The 27691-nt window shown below is 42.1% G+C and overlaps 2 protein-coding genes across 2 annotated transcripts; one reads left to right on the top strand and one right to left on the bottom strand.

The window, feature by feature from the left end:
- Positions 1–1068: 1068 nt before the first annotated feature.
- Positions 1069–10239, top strand: zftraf1 (zinc finger TRAF-type containing 1). The gene is made up of 6 exons (XM_062436590.1): positions 1069–2205; positions 3422–3516; positions 4450–4593; positions 5646–5857; positions 6047–6225; positions 7486–10239. Exons 1-6 carry the CDS (start codon positions 1918–1920, stop codon positions 7696–7698), a joined length of 1131 nt encoding a protein of 376 aa, XP_062292574.1. The 5' UTR covers positions 1069–1917; the 3' UTR covers positions 7699–10239.
- Positions 10240–11331: 1092 nt separating this feature from the next.
- arpp21 (cAMP-regulated phosphoprotein, 21) lies at positions 11332–21985 on the bottom strand. The gene is made up of 20 exons (XM_062436589.1): positions 21926–21985; positions 17116–17277; positions 16842–16995; positions 16675–16713; positions 16504–16569; positions 16302–16413; positions 15935–16073; positions 15359–15496; positions 15166–15265; positions 14957–15052; positions 14835–14872; positions 14661–14711; positions 14155–14348; positions 13495–13635; positions 13276–13400; positions 13095–13169; positions 12849–13013; positions 12564–12666; positions 12038–12144; positions 11332–11886 (listed from the first exon to the last, which is right to left on the bottom strand). Exons 3-20 carry the CDS (start codon positions 16989–16991, stop codon positions 11728–11730), a joined length of 1998 nt encoding a protein of 665 aa, XP_062292573.1. The 5' UTR covers positions 16992–16995; positions 17116–17277; positions 21926–21985; the 3' UTR covers positions 11332–11727.
- Between the last annotated feature and the right edge of the window lie 5706 nt (positions 21986–27691).

Raw genomic sequence — 27691 nt, 5'->3', positions numbered from 1 at the left:
GTGGCTTCTTTGATTAATCATCCTGTTTTTCTGCCTGGATTATTAATGTATCCTTAAAACACACACACAAACATAGGGGCTCCTGGAACCAGTTGTGCCACTTTCATAGGCAAGGTTACTTTGGAAATGTAATAAGTTACAGATTACTAGTTACCCTGTTTAAAATGTAATAGGCAATATAACTATTTCAACTACTTAATCAAAGTAATGCAACTTATTACATTTGATTACCTTTTTAATTTTCTAACAAATATTTTCAACTGTTGGGGTAAGTGTACCCATTAAGCCCACCAAAATCTAAATTCAGGTGTTTTTCATGGATACTGACATGATTTATAAGGGAGATAATTTCTTATAAAGCAAGATTTATCTCTCATTTGAAAATGTACTCATTAGTTCATGTAGATTTTGGAATATAAAATAAATATATTTTATGAAAAAGTCTGGCATGGGCTTAATTGGTACTGAGACACTATTTAAGCCCATGTCATTATTTATTTACAAAATATTAAAAATATATTGATTTCAACAAATTAAAAACAGAAATATATGTATTTAGTGACGTGTTAAATATTTTTTTTTAAAAATAGGGAAAAACCCTCCTCCTGAGCACAATCTTAGAGGTCTGACTTCAGATGTAACCCCCTTTGTAATCATTACCATCTTTATAAGTAACTGTAATATAATTACTTTTTTTCTCAGTAACTAACGGATGACAGTTACATTTATTTTGTAATTAAATGATATGTAACTAGTTACTCCCTAACACTGATCATAGATAGCTACCACAGGACCATCAACTATGTCAGCACACTAAGACAAACAGGAAAAGGGCGTTCAAATGTATTTAGTGTAATAAAGGTGTTATTACATGTGTGGCTCATAAACATTACACGTGTATGAAGGATGCGTCCTCTGGTGGACTGGCCTAAATTTGTCGCATATCAGGTTTTGGTCACCTTTCAAGTCCTGCCATACCCTGACCCGCAGGTGCTCAGTACGCATGCGCCGTTCAAAACTCTTTAAATACCCCAAGTCATCTGCCACAACAAAACACTCCGCTGTCAGCCAAGTCACGGCTGAGCTCAAGTACTCACCGGTACTCAGAGAGACGCTCATTATTTACTTTTAAATAGTAATTAGCCACGATCGAGAAGCTGCCTGAGTAACACCTGGGAATTTGACCCGGAGTCGTAAAGGCTGCACAGGGTGAGAGTCTAGGGAGACGGATAGAGGGGGGAGAGAGAGCAAAAAAAAAACAAAGATGGCTGTGTAAGCCAGAGAGACGAGTCCCAGCTGAAGTGTCTGTAGTCGCGGCTGTAATAATACCACCGACAGTCAGTCGGTACCGGAGCAGGGACTTGCATTAGACGAGCAGCTGTAAACTGGGCCGCCGCTGGTGCTCGTCGGTGTTAATCTGCTGTCACTGCGAAATAACGGCGTCGAGAGAGAGAGAGAGAGTGAGAGAGAGAGAGAGAGCACAACAACACCAGCTGAGAGCCGCCTGAGTTGTTTTTGTTCTGGCTGCAGAGAGGACGGCTGAGTCTCTGTCAACGGAGCTAGCCGCACAGTCTGCTAGCGTCACTGTAAGTCAACTAAACAACTAGTCTCAATTTAACTTAGCCGATAGTCATAAACTACCTTCTGCACATGAGCTCGTTATTACACAATCATTGGCTTGTTAAATACCCGTTTCGTGAGTGTAAGGTGGCATTAATAATAAGAAGTTATCCTGCTTTCCTGTGTGACAGCCTGCCGCCGTCGTGTTAGCCTAGCCTAGCTGTCAGCTGACCGCTAGCTACACAGGTTACAAGCTAGCCCCGAGCTAACCTGCGCTAATATTTCGGGCTCAGTCGGGTCGCAGCAGGGGGGGATAAAAAAGCTACATCTCAGATATTTCTAGACAGCCCTGTCGCCATGTCTTCAATGGAAGAGAGGGACGTGGGCGTTGCGGCCGCCCCTGGCTCCTCCTCGGCCGGCCTGGGGGTCGGAGCCGTGGGGGCAGCGGCGGAGGCTGTCGCCGGGGTCGCAGCCATGCAGGAGGAGGTCGGGATACGGCGAGAAGGGCCCGAGCCTGACCCAGACGAGCCACCCAAGAAGAGGATGAAAATCCCCGAGGGAGAGTCAGGAAAGCTGGAGGAGAGACTGTACTCAGTGCTGTGCTGCACCGTGTGCCTAGACTTGCCCAAGGCGTCTGTGTATCAGGTAAACGTGGTGTCAATCACAAATCTTCCCCTCATAACCCTAAAACTCCCGTCAAAACAACAGCAAACCAGCTGCATATCATACTAGAACATCCCCAGTGTGTCCCAGCACCTAATCTCCAAGTAAACCTGTTGAATGTGTTGGCCAGCTCCATTTATTTTTAGTGATACAGGATCCAACACAGGGCCCAAGTGTCGAGGCTCCAAACTGAGCCATGAGGCTGAGTGGAGAGACCAAACACACCCAGGCCCAGTGGTCAGCTGTGCTTGCTCAAGTTTATGGCATTTATACTGTGAATTATCCTTCAACAAAAAGCCACATCCCCTGCCCCTACACTCAAAAGTGAAACAGACAGAAGTCAGCAACAACCTACATTTAAATTTCTCCTTTGCCCTTCACCTCAACCCACCCCCACTGCTCTCCACAATGGCCTCTAACTGCTCTTTTCAATGTCAAGCGAACACCTTTTGTATTAATCATTAGTCTTACACAGTTACAAGCCCTTCTGTACCATGCAACACATACTGTATGTTTAAAGCAGCAGTTTATTAATTATTAACAATTTAAACACAAGTTGGCATTCTTTCCATACACAATATTCTGTCCTTAACATGCAAACATATATATAGATACACTTTGATTTAGAGAAGCACAACCAGTAAATAACAACAGGCCAGTTAATGCCACAAAACAGCCATTAATTAATTAGAAAACTTCATAACTACAGATTTACACTATATGAAAGTACCTCTTAAGTTGTAATCTTGCTTTTTTTTGGGGGGGGGGGGGTCATTGCCATGTTGTTGTTGTTGGGCAGCTTTTGCCAAACCATTGTTATAACTTAACTAAAAATGAAACAGACTCTAATCAACTATGCTTAGCCTCAGTCAAATATTTGAATGGCATTTCCCACCATGTACTGATTTGAGTAAAATGATCCCAAATTCTTCCAGAATATTTCCCCCAAATATCTGTTTTTGAGCTGTCCCGTTTAATAGTTTTAAATATTATCACAACCCCTGTAACAAATGATGTTGTCATTTTTGTCAGAAGACAAGGTTTTCATAATGTCTGACTTTCCAGCTTGCACTGTTTAAATATATATTTGCCATCCATCTTCCCTGTGCCTCATCCCATTTAGCATCCTCAGTAATAATGTTTCCTATTTACCAGTACACTTTGTTTTATCGTCCCATTAACTTTTTCTCTGCCACAGTGCACCAATGGGCACCTGATGTGTGCAGGCTGTTTTATCCACCTCCTGGCTGATTCTCGTCTCAAGGAGGAACAGGCCACATGTCCCAACTGCAGGTACACCAGGTTCACTGTAGACATAAGTACAAACTGAGGAGTCTACATAGAAATTCAAACTAGCTGCGTAGTCCAGGTTAGATGATGCTAGTTGCTTTAGTTTAATTGTAGTAACCGGATGGTTTATCATTGTGTATCGGTTATTTCTACACCAAAATCTGATATATTGTTTAGATAAACATTTTTAGGGGTCACTGCTGGAGTGTCATGATAGCTATAGTTTCCACAAGTGTATTTGCAGCCACAAAAATAATTTAGGCGCTAAAACTTTTGGCTGAAATTTAAATGTAAAATTATAAGTTGAAAAGTGTCTGACTCATGCTTGTAGCACTTGCTGCATCAGAAAACATATGATCTGATTGACCGGGAGCAAGATCAGAATGCCTTTATTTCCATTTTGTTGCACTTTTTCTGTAGTGACCTCCTACAGGGGGAGAAATGTAAATATAGTGTTAACTCTAGGCTGGCTAATTGCTAACACCCATGGCACATGATTGGTCTTTGAATTGACAGAGGAGTGAATAAAAAAATCCCTGTCATGTCCATACATTATGCAGGAAAGACTGGCTCTATTATTTGCAGGTTTTTTATTAGGCTAATTCCGTAGACTCAAATAACAAGCAATGCTCAATATTGAAGTGCTTTTTACCTGATGTGACCAATAACCGTCAATATATATTTTAAAAAATAACTTTTCCATTTGTCACTGATGCATGGGCACAGCTTAAATTGACTTAAATTATTTGTTTTTTGATGGTCTGTTTCTACAGTATGTATTGAAATATCTCCCAACACTGAACAAAATAATTACTGGAACAACTATTCAAAGCTATACATTGTTCAGAAACTCTTATGCACATACTGTATATATCACAAATTTAATACATACTGCTAGAGCGAGGTCTGATTTGTTTATTTTCTGTGTTTGCGTAGGTGTGAGATCAGCAAGAACCTGTGCTGCAGGAACCTCGCAGTGGAGAAGGCTGTCAGTGAGCTGCCGACAGAATGCACCTTCTGCCTAAAACAGTTCCCCCGCTCCAGCTTAGAGAGACACCAGAAAGAGGAGTGCCAAGACAGGTATTTACTACACACAGTCACACACTGTACTGCAAAACATGTCGTAAGATAGTAAATGTACCATACTTATAGTCACACAATGTTGAGTTAGTTATCCCACAAATGTGTGAAAACTATCAAAATCAAACGGCTACAAACACGTTAATCAGATTTTTTTCAGGCTGATTCAGATTATTTGAACACTGTAAACACGCATAAATCAACAGGATCGTTGTATTTACGTGGTTGTGTAAATAACTGTGTGTGGTAACTCAGTAGCACAGTGTCACACGGGGTTGATTTGGGGAAGATGGATGAGCATGTGACCTGTGAGTTCTGAGGACAAAAACATCTGATGTGATTACAGACTGTGTGTTTGCTGCCTGTTTATTACGTTCCCGCTGGCTGAATTTGCATGCATTGAATCCGTTGGGGTTGTAGCTATAGCAACAGGTGACCCTGCTTAGGACAGCAGTGCCTGTACTAGTGTTACCATGACAACAGTCATGGCAGTCATGTTTTTGGCCAGGCCAGACAGAAAAATGTGCTGCTGCTGTGATGTTGTTATCCTCAGGAATACAACCATCGAGTTTTAGGATGAATATAAAACTCACAATATGATACACAGTATTTTTCAAGCAAAATGCTGAACCCTAATCAGCACTCTGTAGTGTGTGTCAGACAAAATTTTGCAGTTAACTTAAGATGAATTACGTCAGTGAGGGTTTAATTGGCCTTGGTTCACCATAGAGGCTAACTAGTACCTTTCACATCATTAATACTGAACTTTTACTGTAAGAAAGTAAAAGCAGGTATTCATTGAAAAGCACTTCTGTTAAAGATGTAATTGATTTGAATCCATGTCTTTCTTTCCTGAATTTGGCTCTCAGCACACACTTATAGTTAGTGCAGTATTAATTAGACTTGGTTCACAACCTATGTTAATTAGTACCTTAGATATCATTAGTGCCTTCCACTCACTGCAAGAAAGTAACCAGTGTTCACCACTAAGCATCTCTGTAAAGCATCTAATTTATACGTCTCTTAACTCACACTTGCCATTATGTTGCCAGGGTGACGCAGTGTAAGTACAAGAGGATTGGCTGCCCTTGGCAAGGTCCGTTCCACGAGCTGCCAGCACATGAGAGCGAGTGTTCCCATCCCACCAAGACTGGTACAGAGCTGATGGGAATACTGGGAGAAATGGACCAGAGCCACCGCAGAGACATGCAGCTCTACAACAGCATCTTTAGCCTACTCTGCTATGAGAAAATTGGGTTTACAGGTACACACAAGCATGAGAGATACAGGTTGAAGGGCCTGCCCAAAAACAAATATCTTAATGTTGTTTGACAAATAAATTGGTTGCTTTAACTTCCAGATGTTATTTTATATCACTTTGGTTATTTAGTCATTTTTACATGTGGCCTTTCTCCCTCTTCCTACTTTGTCTGCCATCAATGTGTCCATCCAGAGGTGCAGTTCAGGCCGTACCGCACTGATGACTTCATCACCCGTCTGTACTATGAAACGCCACGCTTCACTGTCCTCAACCAGACATGGGTGCTGAAGGCCCGTGTTAACGACTCTGAGCGCAACCCCAACCTGTCCTGCAAGCGCACCCTCTCCTTCCAGCTCATCCTCAAGAGCAAGGTACACACACCGCTCTGTCTGTCTGTAGCCCCTCACACACATACACTGCATCACTGACATTTTCCAGACATTACCGGAGGAGCTGTTTGTGTCACTGCAAATGTCCGAATCGTTCGGACTGGACATTAAACAGACTTTACCCTGCCAACTCCCCAGTACACAGTTTGTGTAATGTCCGATTTAACCCATGTGTGAATACAGCTGTTACATTTTCCAGGGAATTCACAGCGAGCACGTGACAACTGTTCACTACAGTGAGTGCAACAAAATCCGGCAGGAAGGGAAACGGTACGAGCAAATTATCAAACAACTGTTGAACAAGCAGAACATTAACTTAAATATGACGTCTTTGACTTCCAGCAGTGACCTCCCCTCTCATCCACAGCGACTGTTTAGCACATTAAATAGTAGCAGGTCCGCTGACTTGGCCTGAACACCCCGCTGTGAAGCTAGTGGTAATGGGAGAGAGGACTTCCTGTTATTTCTCGTACAATAAAAGCTTAAAAATGTAGAACTACTACTGCAGCATACTTTTTGCATCATGCCTGGTCTCATGCCCCCCTTGCCTAAACGAAACAAGTATTTCCAGTAGGTGAGAATGCGTCTTGACACGTAAGATCTCCCACTGTGCGCTACGTGTGAAAGGGCAGCTGGCTGCTTGTTTTAAGGGCGGATGATGTCACGCATCACCAGATCTGTGTGGTTTGAACAGAGAAGTTTTGAAACGGACCAGAGAGGTTGCAGGGTGATTGCGGCAATTCACAGACCGTCTGTTCAGGGTTACGAAATTAAAAACAAAACAAACCAAGATAGACTCAACACTACATTACATTTCCTGTTGGTTAAGTGTCACTGTGGCTTCATCCTCAAACATCAGGATCAGAAACATCAGATCTTTCAGCAGGACATGTTGGGTTTCAGTCTCATTCCGCAGTCAGCTATTTGCTTGGATGAGATTTAGAGGAAGTTTAAAGGTACATTAGATCAGATTTAGAGACTCTCATCACTTGTCAGGGTTCCGTAAAGTTGTGATGGCACAGTCTGAAACCCGCAGAGCCTCAAAACATAAATGTTTTTGTAAAATATCGTTTACCTTTGATATGACAAATGATTACCCGACTTTGGCACATAATTTATGTATAAAAAACATAAAAACAATCTGGCAATATATTTTTATCTGATTTATGTTAAACTCTCAAATATTGACATTGACATTATTCAACAGTACAGTAACATATGGACATGTGTATGTGTCTGCAGGTGAACTCGGCCCTGGAGTGCTCCTTCCTGTTGTTGAAGGGGCCGTACGACGACGTTCGTATCAAGCCGGTCATCCACCACCACTCCTTCAGCAACGACACCAACGAGACAGACTACGTCCCTCTGCCCATCTCCGATTCAGTGGAGTGCAACAAACTGCTGGCCGCCAAAAACATCAACCTGCGCCTGTTCATCTTCCAAGTCCAAAAATAAAGAGTGAGGGAAGGAAGGAGGAAGACGGAAAGGACGACAAAAAGAAGAAGAAGAAGAAGATGGTGGAAGGGTGATGGAAGGCGAGGGGCAGAAAGAAAGGAGTGATGAAGAATAAAGAGAGACACCACTGAACCACTGATACCTCTTAACACCTACACACACACACACATTCACGCAGGGTACATTTCCTACACACGCTTCCACACACACACATACATATACACACATACATATACACACACCACTAATTACACTTACCTCCTTTTACAAGATAGTGAGACCCCTTGCTCGGGGAGCTGTGAGTTGCTATGGAGATGGGTGGGCATTGATATGGAATGAAGGGGTGGGGTGAAGCCTGCGAAGGCACAGGTGGTAGGGGTGGGGGTGGGGGCGGGTTGTTGGGAGCAGGAGGGCGGATATGGATGGGGAGGAGGTTCTGAGATGGTTGTTGTGTACCTGTGGAGGCTCCCTGAGGTCAGGATGTCTGACCTTTCACCCCTGACGCCCACAGCCAAAGGTAGCGCGCACACACACCGACCAAAGCAGGATTTGCAGGGTGTGTCTGTTGCGTGTGTGTGTGTGTGTACATGTGTGTGTGAGACAGAGAGAGGCGATGGACCCCAGAGCGCAGCCCGAACTCTGCTTGCATGTTCAAAATGTCCCAAAGACATGTGATAATGTGAAAATAGAGCGATTGACTCTACTGAGCTGTTCTTTGGACATGTGAGTGGATGCGGAGGGCGTGTGTGATAAAAAGTGTGTGTGTGTGTGTGTATCTTTTCCCCTCCTTGTATACACTTTGTCGCTGACTCTAATCAACAATCAGTTTCAGTCTGTTTTGGCAAACATGCCCTTTCTGCGTCTCAGACTTTGCCAGAACAGAACAAAGACGGCATCCCCCACCTCTGACACCTCTTTTACCTTTCAACCAGAGGAGAGACGGCCTGGCTGCATGCATATTTTAGTTCTTCAGCTTATTCCTTCAGCTGTGGTTATATTTAACCATCGACACTAATACCATTTTTATTTCTCTTAACCCTGAAGATTTAAGTACCTGTGAACTTTTTTTTCCTTCTAGTTGGGTTTTAGCGTGTGAATGGCTGTATGTGTGTGTGAGTGTGTATGTGTGTGTGTTTGTGTGTAAACAGGTCATAACTGTGAGATTATCATGCACACGTCCCCATGTGACCAACAGTAGAAATACTCAAGTACAGGATGAGAATCTGGGCCAAGCGGGGAGCTGCCTCTGTGACCTCAAGAGCCCCAGAGTTCACTGTGGAAGTTGCTTCTTGGTGATGTGATTACTTAAACATTTTAGGGGGAATTAGCACCGCTGAAAGTCTTTAAATAATATTTAATCTGTTTTCCTGTGTTCAAATCAAGGTTGAACACTTTTATTATAGTTTTTGTCATACTCAAATCCGCTATTTTATATTTCCTTTTTAAAATGTTAGATATTCTTAATTGCTTTAATCACTTAATAGCTTTCTTCTATCATGGGAAAAAGACTGAGGTGGTTTTTTGACATGATTCAAATCTAAAGTCTCCTCAAAATATTGTTTAATAGTCCAAACTGTTGATACAAAATGATCTAAATCAGGTAAATCCTTTTTTTACATTAATAAAAGGATTTGGTGCATTTCAGGACTAACTCACAGGAAACCTGGGGGTATTCCAGTATAAGAGGTACTGGTGTGCACTGCTGGACTTTAACAGGAACTCGGAGGCAACACAGGCCCAAAAAGCTAATTCTCTCGCTTCATCAGCTGTCCTACGCCCCAGCGGCCCTTTGATGAAGACTTTTCTTGAAGATCAGCTTTATAGCGATAGGACTTGGAAGATGTGTGTTCATTATGTCTGTGTGACTGTGTGTGACTGTGTGTATGTGAGACACAGGTGTGGGGGACAGGGGGGTTTTTACCTTACCACAGTGACATATTAGTGTTAGACTTACTTGAACAAGAACGAAGAAGATGTTACTTCAGTAGATTCTACTGTAAAGCAGATAGATCTCTCTCCTCCTGACCTCTACTGTATTTCTGTGTTTTAATGCTTCGTCTCTATGCCAGTGGACTCACTCATCTCACTATGGCTGTACATGTGCCTTTTATTAAAGATCATGGAACCTGCACTGCTGCTCGCGTGCATGTGTGTGTGTACGTGTATGTATGTGCGTGTGCGCGTGTGTCTGAATGTTGAAAAAGGACAAAAATAGAGCAGGCTTTGTGAAACCGTGGATCTGTATAAATTATGCATTCAGTGCCGCAGTTATGAAATCTAAAATTAATTTTGAAGCCCTGTGTGGATGATGGATATGTTTCAATGAACTTGAGGGGGGGAATAGAAAGAATATGAATCCCTTTCAGTACAAAACGAATGATCCAACATCTGAATAATAACACACATCAGCTTATCAGTTATTACTGCATGGATGTAGATATGTTGGAGCATTGTGAAAGGTTGGCTTCCAAAGGAGAGGAATTTATACGATGTGATGATTCTGTATGTGTGTAAAGATTCATAAAGTTGTACTTAGCTGAATATTGATCTGGATATTTGAATACACATTTCTCTCCTGGACATTTGGACATGTCACATGAGGGAAAAAAAGCACAGGTGTAATCAATAACCATAGCCTTTGAATAGAGCAAAGCCATCGTTACTGTTATTAACAGCATCTCCCAGTCAAAAATATCTGCTGTGAATGAGGCAGATGAATGAATAGTATGTAATAGAATGTAAAAATAGAGCTGAAATTATAATTAGTCAGTGAGCAGCAGATTAATCAGCAACAATTTAAATAATAGATTTAATTATTGAAAAGCAAATATATGAACATTTTACAAATTGCATCTTCTGAAATGTGAATATTTGCTGCCTTTTGTGGACTTGAGGTGTTTTATTGATGAAACACTCAAAAGGCTGATGCGATGCACATTTTTCACTATTTTCTGACTGATTTATCGATTGTTTAAATACTCTGCAGATTTATCAATACTGAAAACCCCCTTTACTTGCAGCCAAGCTTATTACTGCGTGCTGAGTGCTGCAGGTAAATGAATGAAATGAACTAATGGTTAAATGACGTGAACGTGTAAGGACAGTTGTAATGAGACTTGTTGAGCACGAGGGGGTGCTAAAGTGTCATAGTGGAAATTCTCCTGTGGCTTAAAGTTCCCCATTTTCATCTCACAACAGAAAAAGAAATTAATCAAAACCTTCTTTTTTTTTAAGTGTTGAATCTTTGCTTGTATCTTTAAAAAACAAACCCCCATCTGTGCAAAACTCCCACTGTGTGAGCATCAATGTCTCCTTATGATGTTGAGATACCTGAGACTGAATGCTCGTAATGTTCAACCGTGTTATTGCAAGTTAAGTAGTTATTAAGACAATGACATTTATCTGCCATTTATGTACTCAGTGGTACTTTTAATGACCTCAAATCTCTGCTTTCCCACAGCACTCAAATCATGACTGTTCCTTTTTTTTAATGTTGTACCACTGTGAACAGAAAGCATATCCTCATTACTGCACTTTATCCCCCTCCCTTTCCTCTGGTGTATGAATCTATAACCATTGTCGTCGTCATCATGTGGGAGAAGAGCAACACTAGAGGAAAACAAAGAGCCAAGATGATACAGAAATGTGACCTCGTCAGTCCAGCCACAGCACTTTATTCTATTCACACAGTGCATTTCCTTAAAACACAATATATATAATTTAATATCAATATAAAACTCCATTTGTGAATATAAATTATGCATTCAATACAGCAGCTCTGATATATACTATTAAGCTTTGGTACAGTGGTATGTTTATGTATATGAGAGTGCGTGTGTGAGAACGCTGCACCATGTGGGTGTCATCACGAGGAAGGCAGGTGTAGGTGAGGAGGGGATGAGAGAGTGTGAAAAAAGGTGTGTGTGTTATGTGTATATGTGTGTATGTGCATGTGATTTCACGCAGGAACCAAAAGTATCATCATCATCATCATCATCACTCCATCCACTGAGGAGGCTCGGTGCATCGTCAGTACTGTGCGTTCCAGGCCGGGGCGTTGAGGTTGCTGCAGCTGGGAGGATGGCAGCTGCCATGGTGGGAGGGCGGGGGCGCCACGCAACAGTAACCCACCTCCCCGCCGACACCGCTCACAAGTTTACTTTGGGGATAGGACACTGAAACGCCTCCCTACAGAGACAAAAGTTGGGAATTTAAAAGTTGCCGTCACAAGCACGTCAATGACGTCAAGTCAATGTGAACTGCTATAAACGCGTCTTTTGGGGGTTGAGAGTTGTTCGAGGCTGACGCACAATGAGACCTTTGGGTGCTCGGTGTTTACCTGAACCATGCTACACTGATGAGAAGCCATTGGTGAGTAGGTCCCCAGCACAGTCTGGGCCTGGGTGTGGGAAGACTGCTGGACCCCCACAGCAGGGGCATAACCTGCTGCAGACACACACACACACAGATCATTAACTGTGTGTCTCATCACTACAGTTTCTAAGTAACAAGATGATTCACAGTTATCCAGAAAAAAAGAGCAAATGGTCCAAAAATGGTTTATTTATTGTTTATTATAAATTAAAAATTAAACTCTCTTCATACCCCAAAGTACAACAGTATTACGTGTTTTGTTGAAATATAAATTCTAATACATGACCTTATTCACCCTGAAATGTGTCTTTTTGCTCTTTGTCACTGCGATGAATAGAAGCAGCAGGAAAAGAGACCGGTTCACTGTGAGACCCTCAGACTACATCTCTGACAGTGTAACGGCCCCCTCTTCTACTGCCACAGTCTGTCCGTCTGTCTGACACACACACACACACACACACACACACACACACGCACGCACACACGTGTACCTGTTGGTTGTGCTCCTTGGCTGTGGGTGTGCTGGCTGGGTGAGACAGCCCTGCATGGGTGCTGAGCTGAGGTAGGGTACTGGCTGTAGTAATACACAGGCATCTACAGGAAAATATTCATTTTTAATATTATTTTCCTCAAATTCTTCTTTTAAATTGCAGAAATGAAATAATTGACTTGAGCATTTCCGCCTTTATACCATTCCTCAAATGGCAATATTCCAAACATGACAACAATGAGAAAAAAGGGACAAGAAAATTAAAAAAGTGTGTGTGTGTGTGTACCTGAGATGAAGGCTGGCAGTAGCTGGAGGGGTTGGGAGGGGGAGGAGGGGGGGGGGGAGCTGCATAGATGTAACCCTGACTGGGAGGGTAGATGGGTGGGGCTTCTGCCGGTGACTGACAGCTCACGGTCACATGAGCGAACTGCGAGGAGAGGTCTTCAATCTGCTGGTCAAGAGAAAAAGGGGGTCAACACACACACATAAACAGCGTGTGGACACAGCAGTGCAGCTGTACAGTGATACATACTGTGGTGTATGGCTGTGAGGGAGTGACAGGGATCATCTGTGGAGCAGAGTAAGAGACAGACGAGTACTGAAGCACCTGAGAGAGACACACATATGGACACAGAGATAAGGACAGAAACAGTGATGTTTATGTGCGTCAGTCAGTGTGGACATTTCCTACTGTGTGTGTGTGTTCGGGCTACCTGCTGCTGCTGTTGCTGCTGCTGAGAGGAAGCGCCTTGCAGCTGAGACTGGCTTCTGATTGGCTGCTGACTGTCAGGAGGGTTGTACACAGCCGGGGTTCCATCAGGGTTTAGGAAAGGCTGTCCTGAGAGGTAAAAGGTGAATTTAAGTTAATAATAGTTGATAAATGTGTTTGTGTACTAAAATCTCACTGGTGTGTGTGCGTGCGGGTTATGTACCAGTATGTGGGTTCATCAGTATGCTTCCGGGTGGGATCCCATTCTCCATGATGTAAGCCGGGTTTGGAGCAGGCTCTTCTATGATGGGAGGAGAGGACGGGTGGGGACAAGTGGATGACACTCTAAAAAGAGAGATGGAGCCTGAGAGAGAAAAAGAAAGTGAAGAGAAGAGGAGGCGAAGAGAGCGTTACATCACACATAACAAATTCACATTTCAACATCTCTGTCTGATAAAAAAAAACTCCACTCTTCACCTCTGCCTGTGCTAAAAACATACTGCCTGCAGCCCCTCGGCGCATTCCCGGCGATTACAGATTTTTCTTCCTGAATATGTGAAGACCGGAGGTGTTGTGTGAAAATTTACAGCTCTGGTGTGAAGATTTATGGATCGAGTTTAATTTTCACGCCAGCAGAATTTCCACTGCTTTTAGTTAATTAGATGCTGCTGAATAAAGAACAGACATCATTTATAAACAGCGATTTTCCCCAAGTGCTGCTGGTGATGAAGTGTGCAAATAAGTTTGCTTTCACACAGGTGGAGAAGAGCGAGGCAACTTTCACCCTCGATGACTGATTTTACACCTTGGAAGTGTGACCACACACACACACACACATACAAAAAGCGTTTAAAAAAAGCCAGTAAGTGTTATTCTAACACACCTGTAGCTCGTGCATCCCAGCTGTGGTTGACAGATTGGAGGGGTTTAGGGGCGGGATTCGTCCACTGGTAGGAGGAATCGGAGGAGTCGGTGCTGCTCCAAGGTCGGGGGTCGTTGCTGTAGCGACAGTCTGTCTCCGTGCTACTCTGCCTGCTGCTGCCTGTCCAGCTGGAGCCTGAGCTGTCACGACTCCCCCTGTGAAGCACATCCAGAATTATCTACAACCTTATTACTGGGTGAGAGGCATGCCATTCATGCGGATGGGTTACAAAAGTGGCAACAGCACCTGCTGATATGCCGCACGTAATGACAGATTGGTGGTTTCATTCCACATTCAATGACAGAATTTATCAATGAAGACATCCTTTAATTATTTTCAGCTAGCATGTGCAAAATCGCTGACAAGAAAAGACCAAAAGTAGGTCTGCCGCAGACTCTGAAGAGCTCAGTGGCAGCCAGGCTGACCAGATTAAGATGATAAATGAGTATGCTTCTGTGCAGGTCTACCTGAAGAGCTGCCGTCTCCTCTGGGTCTCAGCATATGGATTGTCCACAGTCCTGCACGCAGCACACACACACACACACACACACACACACACACACAGACATATATTAATGTTCTAATCTAAATTTAATAAGCTGAAAAAGCACATAGAGGGAAGGCACTGCAGGCAAGGTTACCTGGTTTCTGCGTGGGCGCTCTCCTGGGTGCAGAGTGGCTGCAAAAGTACATCAGAGAAATTAGTGCGTGTCCTTTCTGTCTGTATGTCATGTCTGCCTGTCTTCCTCTCCCTCTGTCTCACCTCTTGGTTGAAGATTCGATCTCGTACTCTTTGGTACTCCTCCTCTTTCTCTTCCATTGACTTGCTTTGTTTCTCCTGTAACGGGTGGAGTCGGGTCTGCAGGCAGGGAAGCGAAAATAGGTTAAAACGCTGATAGGAAACGATCAATGTCAATTATAGAGAAAATTCCAGAGGGACAGGCAGCTATAGGGACGGGAGGACAGACAGACCTGGTCATCTAGGCTACTGTCTCGCTTCAAAATAATTTTCCACCGGTGGATCTCTTCCGTCTTGTCCTTATGCACCTGATCCAGAAAACGCTGCTCTGGTCTTAAGGACAAACAAGTGCTCTGTTAGTCCTGCGTCAAGGCTAAAAAAGCAAAGATTCACACACACACTCGCAGACGGATCATGTGCGCTTACATGCGTGTGCTGCTGGTCCTGTTGATGATGACAGACTTTCCTGTCTGGTCTACATTGTGCTCCATGCCAAAGTAGGCTGCCACCCGATGGACCAACATACGGTGGTAGGATGACATGTGAGGGAACTTCTTAAAGGGACTGGGGAAGCAGAAACAGAGAATGGCGTGGGGGGAGGGACGAGGCGCAGGAATTGGAAAGCGGACACAGGGAAGCATGGAAAAGGGAAGAAAGACAAACATAGAACAAGGGAGAGAGAAGGAGTTAGATGGAGAATGCTTGTGTTTTTTTTTGGCTAAAGTCCAATTTCACCCCCTGTGGTCCAAACACTCCCACACTAACAGAACTGACTCAATATATTCAGCAGCACCACACTAGGATAAGCTGTATGGACAGAACTGTAATGTATGAGCTGTAAGCATATGATAAACTATTTTAAAAAACTATATTTAACCTTTAATAGGAGTTAGCTCGCATGCTAGTTTATATTTCCCCATTTACAGCATGTTCAAACACAAACAGGTAGATCAACAAGGACCCGGGGTAATGTACTGCTTAGCACACAGGCAGCATGCAGACCTATTGCTGGTGATGAAGTCGATCATGTCCTGCTCCAGTTTGAGCAGCATCATGCGGTCTCGGGGGTTGCTGTTGAGGGTGTCAACGATGAACTGGTGCAGATCTATGCCGGTGGAGTCGGTGTACTCCACGCTGGACTCTGAGAGCGACACAGGCAGGCAAGGCAGGGTGTGTTACGAGACAATAAAAAAACATAAAAGCAACACTGCAATATTAAACACCCCAGGAGAACTGCATCTAAATAGTGGCACTGAATCCCATTTTATTACATTTTATTTGCTTCCCCTGTCTTCTCTTTTATGAGATATCAGCCTCACATACATACACACACACACAGACACACACACACACACACACAGACACACACCTTTGGACAGTGCATGTTTCTTTGGATCCATGCTCTTCTCCTGCTCGTCTTCCTTACAGGAAGTTCTGTCGTTGTCATGGCAGCTAGATGAGAGGTTTGCGTCTGGAGATGCCTGAAGATAAAGAAGAGAAATTTCAGCACGATTATGATGATTATGATGATGATGATGATGATAATGACAATGAGGATAATGTGCTATTACCTGGATGTCTTCATGTGGGGAGGAGTCCTCGCAGACAGCCATACTGCGCACCAACTTTCCTTTGGGCTGAAATACACACACACACACATAAGTAATGTCACAAATTCATATAGTGTAATGCAATCAATATTACAAGAATAAATAATGTTCGGCAGAACTACTTTAGCTTACCTTAACTTTTTTCTTTGGTTGCACCTGGTTACAGTGTTTCTGCAAGCGACAACACAATTCATGTGAGTAGTGGTGGAAGAGGCAGGTGGGTGGGTGGTTGGATAGGGGGGGTGTTGCATAATTTGAATGTGGTGCATAGGATTATTGCTGTGTTTGCTGTCACTTACCTGCTGCTCCAGCTTCTTACAGTCATCCTCCTTCAGATCGCTGCAGAGGGAGAGACACGGTGGAGGGGAGAAGCAGCTGGTGACGTCACATGACGGCAAATGGCAGGGTTCTAGGAGGACATCCGTACTCCCTACGACCACTTCCGTCATCCTTCTGAAATGACACATGAAATGGACTCTCAGGCTTTACCCAAATTACGGCTGTATTTGTGTATTTGCCAGAGATACATTTTGCCTGCGTCAGTGTGTGTGTGTGTGTGTACACTGTTCCCACCTATCTGGAGTTGTTTACTTGAGAGCCTCGCAGGTGAATGATGAGGTCATATATCCCATGTTCCCACAGGGCAGCCTGAAATGCAATTATCCTCTCTCCCCGTGCTCGCCTTGTCTACTGTTCCTCTATCTGCCGGCCCTTCGCTGGTCAATGAAAAATAGCCTGAAGAGATCGAAAAACAGAGGAGAGGAAGAAAAAATGTGTTAGTGGTCATCGTACAACAACAAAAACACTGCTACACTGTAGCTGCTGGAAATGACATCAAGTAGCTAAGCTTGTGTCTCTCTCTGTGTGTGTGTGTGTGTGTGTGTGTGTGTGTGTGTGTGTGTGTGTGTGTGTGTGTGTGTGTGTGTGTGTGTGTTTGTGTGTATTAACCTCTGTCTAGGCTCCCCGGATGCTCTCCCGGCTTGACAGCTACTTGCTGCTTGAAATGTATTACTGTAAGAGTGCCTGCACATCTGTGACGGTAACATACAGTATAGGCCTCTGCTTGGATGTGGCGGATTTGCTGGTGTGTTTACATGTGTGTAGCTCGTGTGAAAAAACACATGTCTGGTGTGTGTGTGTGTGTGTGTGTATGTGTGTGTGTGTGTGTGTGTGTGTATGTTTGCGTCTGTGTGCGTGTTCGAGCGTGTCATCAAGCTTTTCTTAGAAACAACAGCTGTAGAGGGATCATCATCTGATCCGCCACCACTGATATTCCCAGAATGCCAAGCTGAGTCTCTGATCCCAGTGGTGAGAATATTGCCGAGACCAAAGAGATACACATATGCATACACACGCACACACACACATAAAAGAGGAAGTGGCATTCCAGCATCCTTTCCAAACGGCCAACTGCGTTCAGCGGGGACACATTCCACTGTAACACAGAGCTCAAGGGGACACTTATTCGTGTACCGCCCGGGACAAAATAACGAGCTCAGAGGATGCCGAGTCCCATAACATGGTTATTTAACACCCGACTGGAGAAGATAATAGCAGGGGGAAAAAAGAAAAAAAGACCCCTGTCACTCCATGTGTAACCAAAGCGGTGTTTACCTGCCACACAACCTTGATGCAACACAAAACATGACAGCAGAGATGCTACACAGAGGAAAAAAAACACAGCGGAGAGACGTCTGAAATCTGGTTTTATAAAGAGAATATCATTTTTTTTAAAAACTACTGTGATACACTTTAACAAATAAGTAATTAATTTATGATAACCATTCATGTATTTTATTGATATGCACATGTATGTTATATAGAATGTGCTGAAAACAACTGATTCTACACACGAGGGGTTTTCAGGGGAAATTGGTTTTGTGATAAAGACACTCTTCTTTCAGGGAGGGATGGGGAGGGGAATGCTGCTCATTATGCATTGAAAAGGTGCGATTCTGTTAATTAGACATGCAATGACGGCAGATTAATCTGTGTCTGAGCCGATGGACAGAAAATGCATCCGAAATTATTCTGATAGTCATTTTTCAAGCGTAAAAAAATCTTACATTTCCTGGCTTCAGCGTCTCAAATATGAGATTTTGCTGCTTTTCTTTTATCTTAAATGATAGTGAACAGAATTTTTTTTTGCAGTTTGGGAAAAAATGTAATTTGTGCAATCTCTGCGTTTTTTCACTATTTTATAACATTTGAAACATAAAGAAAAGCTGTGTGAGAGTTTGAGAGATGCTGCAGGCGATCTGCTGTAACAGTCAGGAGACACATAAATACGTTAAAGGGCGTAATAACTTGATAAAACTCTGTTATGTGTTGGTGGAAAGTTGGTGACGAGGTGTCCTTCAGATAAATAGAGCAGCTCCAGGAGCGCTGCACTGTACCGACCCTGACCTCAGACCTCACTGTGGGGGAGGGGTGAGGAGAAAAAAACAACGCATCCTCAGAATTAGAGAAAATTAAAGGAAAATGTGTCAAATAAGAAGAGAGAAATGTTGCTGTGCTGTGTTATATCCGAGAATCTAGAGAGGAGAGGAGAGGAGGAACATGACATAAGAAGACAGAGAGAGGGGTAAAAGAATATGGAGCAAATGCACTACAGAGGAAACAAGATGAATGGGAGGCGAGGGAAGCAAGGGGATGAAGAGAGATGAGGAAACAGTCTGCGGGGACTTTAAAGGTGAAGAGGGGGCGAGGGAAGGAGATGGAGGAAGAGAGGAGCGGAGAATTAGTGATGGAGAGGCTCGTAGCGTAGTCTGTCTCCGGGCTTTTCAGCCGGCGGCCGCCGAGAGAGAGAGAGGGGGAGAGAAAGGGATTTGAGTGGAGCTACCAGTTTTTGAGCTGAGCGCTGCAGAAGCGGCCGGCCGCCCGGGGAGAAGGTGTGACATGATCATTAGCGCGTGACGGATGGCGGCGGGAGACAGGGAGCGCCAGTACCCGCTACATCATCATCCATCTGCTGCTTTCCCCGAAGCTTCCAGCCTCGGAGCCACTTACTCACCAGGATGCCTTTCTTCTCCGGCCAAAAGCTGCCTGGCTCATCTACACGGACACACAGACAGGCCGGTGGGAAGACGTCCAAAAGCTACTTTAGATGGTCATTGTCAGCTGAACAAAGTTATATTAAGTCTTTAAGCCCACTGCAATCCTGTTGGTGTAATTAAGCCCAATGAAAAATCTATCTTTGAATACCACAGCTATAATTATCAGCGATTTCTGGCTCGATTAGGTCCGCCACCGTCTGAGAGACACTGCTGCACCTTGTATGCTCAGATTCATTATCACTGCCTCCTGCACTTGTAGACATGTATCTGTACACTGTATCATCTCTGGAGATATTATACTCACTCTTCTTTTCATATCACCCCTCCATCTCTCTGTAAATTAAAAAAAACCCAACTCTTTTAGCAGACATAACTGCCTGTGGTCACAGAAGCTGCTGTTTGTGTTTTGTCTCTTAAGGATGCAGCTGATTATAAAAAATAAAAAAATAAAAAAAAAACAAGAAGAAGGGATTTCATGTTTTCTCTCTCAGCTCGGGGAGCTCATTAGGAACAAGATTCATCGAGAGACGGAGGAGACCCAGAGAGCAGGTCTCTCTTCTTTAAAATGATTATTAAGTATTTGGAGGCAGACTAAAAAAAAAAGACGTCTGTGCTTTGTTTATTAAAAAATATGCACAGGCTTTACCCCCTGAGCCTGTAATTGGGCTGCCTTCTTTTATCCACTTAGAATATATGAGATGTTTAGATTTTTTTTATCACCAAAAACATATCTATCTATCTATCTATCTATCTATCTATCTATCTATCTATCTATCTATCTATCTATCTATCTATCTATCTATCTATCTAGTGGCTTCTTGTGTGCCTGCACCATGTATATTTGCAATTGAATCCTTTCCTTCCTGCAGGTTTTTCTTTTTTTCTCTCTATCTCTATGTCTCTCTATCTCACTATCTTACTCTCTCGCTACTGCTGCATATCTAACTTAAATAAACGAGGACACACACACTGTAAGTCACTTCACCCTTCACTTTCAGCTTCTGAAAGTAGGCTACACACATGTGAAATTTAGGTTACATCGTCCTTTGAGTCATCAGCACCTGGGCAGCCACAGCAGCTCTTTTACCAAAGTGACTTGTGGGTGCGACAGCTGTGTTGCTCTGCAGCTGAAGAGATGGAGGGAGGAGGAGGAGGAAAAAGAAGGGGGGGGGGGGCTGCACACATAATGTAGATGTACAACACAATAGAGTGGCGAGTGCTGATATAAAAGGGCTACTCCACTCAAAATGATGCTCCGACGCTCCTTAGTCGCTCTGTCTAAAAATGAATGGCACCTTGAATGTGTCGCAGGGGCTCTCATGTTTAAAATAAGGATGCGGCAAGTAGGCTGAAACAAACAGGTGTCATGTCATCTCCTTGCACAACTTTGAGGCATCCTGTTTGGTTTGGCCCACATAAAAAGACAGACCTATAACGATGCTCCATCGGGCATGTGTGGTCTACTTTCGGGACTCGGGGACTTTCGGGAGCTCTCGATCTTGGATGGGTGAATGCAAAGAGAGCCTGTGGGTGCTGTGTGTGTGTGTGTGTGTGTGTGTGTGTGTGTGTGTGTGTGTGTGTGTGTGTGTGTGTGTGTGTGTGTGTGTGTGTGTGTGTGTGTGTGTGTCGCATTACCGTGACCCATGCTAAGCTGACACACCGGGCTATTTTTACACCGGGGCAGGGAGTGGACCTCCTGCTCCGGGACTTCACCGTGCTGTCAGCTGCATGTGGAGAGCGGAGGGGTAGCGGTCGAAAAGATACACAACAAGAGCACCTCATATGGTTTCAATATTATAGTTAGCTGGTAACAGAAAGGGACTTCTTTTTTTGGGGTCTGAGAATAGGCAACTTAAATCGCCTTTAAAAGTCATATTCATACACTCAAAACACAGCAGTCAGGAACACAAAGTGAGAAGTAGCTGCTATGTTCATATCCTAGACATTTTCTTCCAAGTGACAATAAACACGAAAAGCTAAACATATAAATACATCAAAAACATTTCCCGGCCCGTAAATGACACTTATCATTCATCTGTGTCGCTTCAGACCGACTGATAGCTAGTTAGATAGCCTAAATTAACCGTTTTCACCACGGAGTTCAAGCTAAATTATAAATATTAGCTCATTTATTTTATTATTATTTTAAAATCACTACAAGTCATTATACGGTGTATTTGATATGGTAAAAGTCCTAGCAAGAGGAGCGGCGATGATAAAAATCAACAGAGAAAAAGACATCGACGTTACTGAGCAACAGCAGCCGTTAGAGAAGGACAGAAGAGATAACGGTCACCGGGAGGAGGGCGGCCGTCACGTTAGCTTACCGTGAGGTGATGTCTTTCTCCCGCCGTGGAGCCTTCTGCCGGTGTAGCCTACCGACCGACGGGTCCTACTATAGAGATGTCTGTTGATTGTGAGGTCCGTTGCTCCTCCTCCGCTTTTTGCCTGTCTCTGTCGGAGCAGGAGGAGCTGGGAGGGAAGAGGAGGGCCGAAAGCTCTGAACCCGGAGCCACGCGCCCACACACACACACACACACACAAGAGCGAGCGAACGAACGCGCGCGAGAGGAATGCACGAGAGCCACCCCTCCAAACAGCCCACTCATCTTCTCTCTGTCCCTGTCTGTCTCTGCTCTGTATTCCCAGATCACCTCTGTTCAATTTCCAGTAACACTTTCTGCCAAGCCAGTGTTTATAATACATTATAAACATACTTATAAGGCGTGTCATTACAGCTATACGCACTCATACATATTCATAATGCTTTATAATAATAATCATAACACATTATAAAGCATTTTATAATGACTCTTAGAAGGTCAAGTATTATAAAACTTCATAATTACCAGTCACTCAATGACTTTTTTTTTTTTTTTTTAAAGATCACGGTGTATTATAATTCTCATGCATGCATTTTATTATATTATGCATTATAAATCATTTTATAATGTATTACCAAGTTCTTTTTAAGGAATGGTTGATCAACATTTACATACAAAAAACAAAAAAACAGTAACAGATAAAGTAAAAAATTGTGTCAGGTATCAATAATTTGAGTCAACTGAGTCTATTGAGTACGTTTTTTGGGGGAAACATTACATTTGTAATGTAATGTATTACATCTGCCCTTACTTTAAGAATCTAATTACTTCACATAAATCACCAAACGACCAGTCATTTATGGGTGTCATAAAAAGTGTTACCCAATTGGCCAATTTCCTTTTTCCTCTACAATAATTGATGTCAACATTGAAGAGGACACAACAGATTCTCTCTTGCTGCTGAATCAAAGCTAAATGAAGTTTCGCTCATGCAGAAGTACATTTACTCAAGACCTGTACTTATTAGTTTACAAATTTGAGGTACTTCCATTTCATGCTATGCTACACAGTACACAGTCACTACCACAGATATTGCACATGTATACAAACAGATACTGTATGTGTGTATGTAGCTTGTTGGTTTTATATTGTATATATTACTCCTATTTTATTTTTCATTTACTTTTTGATGTATAGGTATTCATGGAAATGTCTTTCTTTCATCTTGTCAAATTGAATTTTCCCTACAGGGGATCAGTAAAGGTACATCTTATCTCATCTTATTTTGAAAAGATAAGATGTACGTGATGTATATGTAGATTCACCATTTTATTCCACTGTATTTATTTGATAACTTTGCAGATTCTAGTTACTTTACACAAAGCAACCAACTGTAAAATACTGCTTACACATAACAACAATAATATATATTAGTATATTAGTAGTAACACATTCAGAAGCAATATATCTGCAATAGAATAATAATAAGACATGTCATTCATACCAAATTTTCTTTTACAGTGAAACTCAACGTGCAGTGCAGCACAGTATTAATAACATAAAACAAACAATATAAAAAGTATAATATGAGTAATTCTGATACTAAATACATTTTGCCACTGGTTATTTTTACTTAAGTGGTATTTTCAATTGCTATGTTTTACTCTTTCTTATATGTAATTTAGACAGTATATCTTGGCTTGGCTTGTAATGATGCAATAGCTTATGTAGTGTACATACTGTATATGGTCTATGGATTGATTGTGAAGTAAAAAATTGTGATGACACTACTATATATCATTCAAAACAAGACTTAAATTACAAATAAAGGTAAAGATAGGAGCTGTGGAGATACATGTATAGCATATTATATGAAGAGAAAAGACTAAATAGCCTGTTGTGTCATTGTAATTTCCTGTGATAAATACCAAATAAATTGCATCTTCCTGTTATATTTTATTCAGGAGTAAGAGACAGGGCTGTCCTTTACCACCATGTTGGCTACACTGGTTAGCAGTGGTGGATAAAGTTCTCAGATACATTACTTTAAGTAAAAGTTGGAATACCAAGGGGTTAAAAATAGTTAATTGAAAGTAAACATCCTGCATTCAATATTTTACTTAAGTAAAATGACAGAATTATTATCAACAGAAAGGTCCTTTGTCAGTTGTAAATAATTATAATTATTATTATCATATAAAATCAAAAGTGAGACATACAAAATGTTAACTGTGTGTATGAATAACTGTGGTAAATGTGGCAGGCTGTAAACTGTGACACATGTTTACACTGGACAGTTTAGGTAATAATTTTACCATTTTCCTTTGTTGTATCTTTCAATTATATTAGACAAACCTGTTGACTAATTTATAATGTTATGATTGCCTGATCTCTTATGCCTGATGCCCCACTGGTGTTCTGAGAACTCAGAAATTAATTTGTTGAGTACAAACTTATCATAATCAATAGAGCCAAACTGAAAATGATGCACATGTAATAAGAAATCGTAGTTTTCCTTTAAACTGCCACGCCTCTATATTGTAGTTTTTCTAAAGTGGAATAATACCCAGCCTAAGATTTGTAAATGAAGCCAGGACACTTTGCTTTCAGTTTTTGGATAATCCAAAACACAACTCTGATTAAGTGGCACAAACCAATTGATAAATTGTAAGCCTGGAGCTTCTGGACAATCATCAGCTTGGAAAACTGTTATGAAGACTGTTCAATTGTGGCTAAACAACACAGTTGTCCTTTCCATCTGGATGCTTCTACAATGGCAGCAGTTTGGTCTCTTATTAACTTGATGTTGAGCTCCTTTATTCTATATCATTAGAAAAATGAAACTCTGCTGTAAAAATCTGAACGCAAACTAAAGTTTACTCTAGGCTGATTCTTATAACTGGTAGTCCATCGTTCTCACCACCTTGACCTGTCAATGGTTTCTCACAACTGAGGGATGTTGGTATATGTGTTATCACTGACCTCCACCTGAATGTAAATGATGTTTTGCTCAGTTACAAGAATAATGTGGACTTTTAGAAATTAAAAATGACTTCACTTCCTGTTTTTGACATATTTTGCCTTTTAAACAGGTAAGACTGAAACCGCGCCCTTCTTGCTGTCTATGCTGTAGACATTCTATGCTGTTTACCAATACATTAACCCTCCCTCTACAAAACCAATCAGCGCAGAACGTGGAGAATGAACTCGAAACACAGATCTCTGAAGGGATTTGGATGTCAAGTCTCGAGGAGATTCATTCTTGTTCCATTAATTCTAGTCTCATTGAGTTCAAAGTCATTCACAGACTCCATTACTCAAAGACAGAATTACACAAGATGTAACCCAAGATCCCTCCGATATGTGATAAATGTAGCCTGGAGGAGGCAAACCTACTTCACAGCTTTGTCCCAAGATAGAAAATTACTGGTCTGAACTTTTTAAAACACTCCCTGAAGTACTTAATATGTATACTAAACCAGGGCCTGTTTTAATAGTTTTGGGAATCCCAGAATTGACTCACACAACAAAAACAATTTCTTATCTTTTTATATTATTATTATTATTATTAATATAGTTAACCAACACTGAACACCCTGAAATATTCTTATTAAAAGGCACACAATTGATAATCAGCCTCTAATCTGTCATTTCAATTTTAATTTAAAATGTATAACCTCTTACTCCTGGATTACAGTAAATACTGTGCAGAAGCACCAATAGTTAACTGTGGTACTGAGTAAAAACTAGTATAATGTTCCATTTTTGGCAATATCTCTCGGCTTATACAACAATGTGGCATATAGTGCAAGTACAACAAACAAAATTCCCATATTGCATGTATGCAGTCACGTATAGGGGAAAAAATATTGCAAAAACACCAAATACACTTAAATGTTACCACCACAAACTACAGATATGACTGAGCAGAGGCCTCAGGATGTGCGTCATCGAAAAGCAGACATTGCTTTGTGAGTGCATCACTGCTCTCTCTCACACACACACACACACACACACACACACACACACACACACACACACACACACATACGCATACACAGGTTTGTCATGTTTTAATGATACTACATTGGCTTATAAGGATCAATTTTACATTGTCCTTAACACAGAATGCCCCCCCCCCCTCACATTGACCAGTCATCAACAGACAGCTGGGGTGTGCATATAATCTAAAATGTGTTCAGAGAAGTGGCCAAAGACAGAAACATGCACACACACACCTGCTGTCGGCTGGTTCTGGCAGTATGGTTGGCATGTGTGCACACAGGACAGAGACTCGGCGGCGCTCATTTCCCGTTGCGCGTGCACAGAAATACCTCCTGTGTTGTGGCTTGTTATATAAACTCACCTCATTAGAAAGTGCAGAGTGTATGTTTGTGTGTGTGTGTGTGTGTGTGTGTGTGTGTGTGTGTGTGTGTGTGTGTGTGTGTGTGTGTGTGTGTGTGCCACGCTGTTACATCAGTTCCAGATCTTGCTGAGGTGCAGGGATATCTGTTTTAAGACCTTACTGGAACTGGGATTAGAGTGGTACCAGTGTCAGGGAGGCAGTGGTCTTCTAGTGGACACACAAAGTAAATTTTTACAGTACCAAACATTTATCTACAAACACAACAGCTACATCAGTCATGAGAAGACTGATACCAATCTCATGTTAATGTTTATAACTGTGTGGAGCCTGCACGTGATTAGCTTAGCCTAGCATAAAGACTGGAAACATGGGGAACTAGTTAGCCTGGCTCTGCCTAAAAGCAACAAAATCTGCCTACCAGCACTTCTAAAGCTAACTAATAAAAACAATATATCTAGTTTTTTTACTCCGTGAAAAAACAAGGTGTAAAAACGACAAATAACAAATTGGCATTATTTAGTGGTGTCTGTGTCCGACTATTTATTAATTGGGAGCAGCTACTTTCTTTAATGCCCGCTTTACTATTTTTACACTCCATATTTTGTATGAATTCAATAGTTAATATGCAAGGTGTTAATTAGTGAGATTTAGAGTTGCTGGATGGTGGATTTTGTTACCTTTGATAATAGCCAGACTAGTTGTTTCTGGTGTTTATGCTAAGCTAACAAGCTGTTGGCTTCATACTTAGTATATCAATATTCTCATATCATCTCAAAGCAACTAAGCACATTTTCCAAAATGTCAAACTACTCCTTTAATACTGTACCACTAGACAAGACAGATAGAGTTTTCAGAGGTAGTTTCATTACTAATAGGAGGTCACAGTTTTTTTATTTACCATTACATCAGTGCTCCAGGGTAACTTACACCATAGCTCATGAACTTTGACCATGCAGACATAGTTATCTCCTTTGATCATCAGTGTGTGTAAATGTCTCTGTGTGTATGTGTGTACAAGAGATCGAGTGAGATCACCTCAACAAGTGAAGTTCATAAATATTAATAGGCACCTCATGAATATTCAGAGGACGGACTATGAATATTTAAACTATGATGGAGCATGTGGCCGGGTGACTAGACAGCCACAGACAAGAAACAAATAGACCTCCTCCTTTGCTTCTTAACCTCTGTGCAGCCTTTCTTTTAGGCAACATACACAATTTCTATGATTTTGTTTTAATGTGAACTACGGCTCAGGGTGAGACTAATGTTCTTCACAAGGTTTCGCTACAGACTACCAACTCTTCTATTCAAATGAGGAAAACTGCTGAGTGGAGGCTTCCAGATGCAAATATTGCAAACCATCCAGTTTATAAAGAGTAATATAGAAATACACTTAGATC

This window comes from Scomber scombrus, chromosome 16, assembly GCF_963691925.1.
Source record: "Scomber scombrus chromosome 16, fScoSco1.1, whole genome shotgun sequence".
Lineage (NCBI taxonomy): Eukaryota > Metazoa > Chordata > Actinopteri > Scombriformes > Scombridae > Scomber > Scomber scombrus.
Note: the sequence above shows the minus strand (reverse complement) of the source record. Positions and strands in the feature narration are given on the sequence as shown.

Excerpts from the sequence above, each read along its gene's own strand:
- zftraf1 (XM_062436590.1), top strand. The coding sequence starts at position 1,918 with ATGTCTTCAATGGAAGAGAGGGACGTGGGCGTTGCGGCCGCCCCTGGC. Across the intron at positions 2,206-3,421 it reads CCAAGGCGTCTGTGTATCAG|TGCACCAATGGGCACCTGAT; the intron begins GTAAACGTGGTG and ends TCTCTGCCACAG. Across the intron at positions 5,858-6,046 it reads TGAGAAAATTGGGTTTACAG|AGGTGCAGTTCAGGCCGTAC; the intron begins GTACACACAAGC and ends GTGTCCATCCAG.
- arpp21 (XM_062436589.1), bottom strand. The coding sequence starts at position 16,991 with ATGACGGAAGTGGTCGTAGGGAGTACGGATGTCCTCCTAGAACCCTGC. Across the intron at positions 16,414-16,503 it reads CCCCACATGAAGACATCCAG|GCATCTCCAGACGCAAACCT; the intron begins GTAATAGCACAT and ends CTTTATCTTCAG. Across the intron at positions 12,667-12,848 it reads ACTGCCAGCCTTCATCTCAG|ATGCCTGTGTATTACTACAG; the intron begins GTACACACACAC and ends ATTTTCCTGTAG.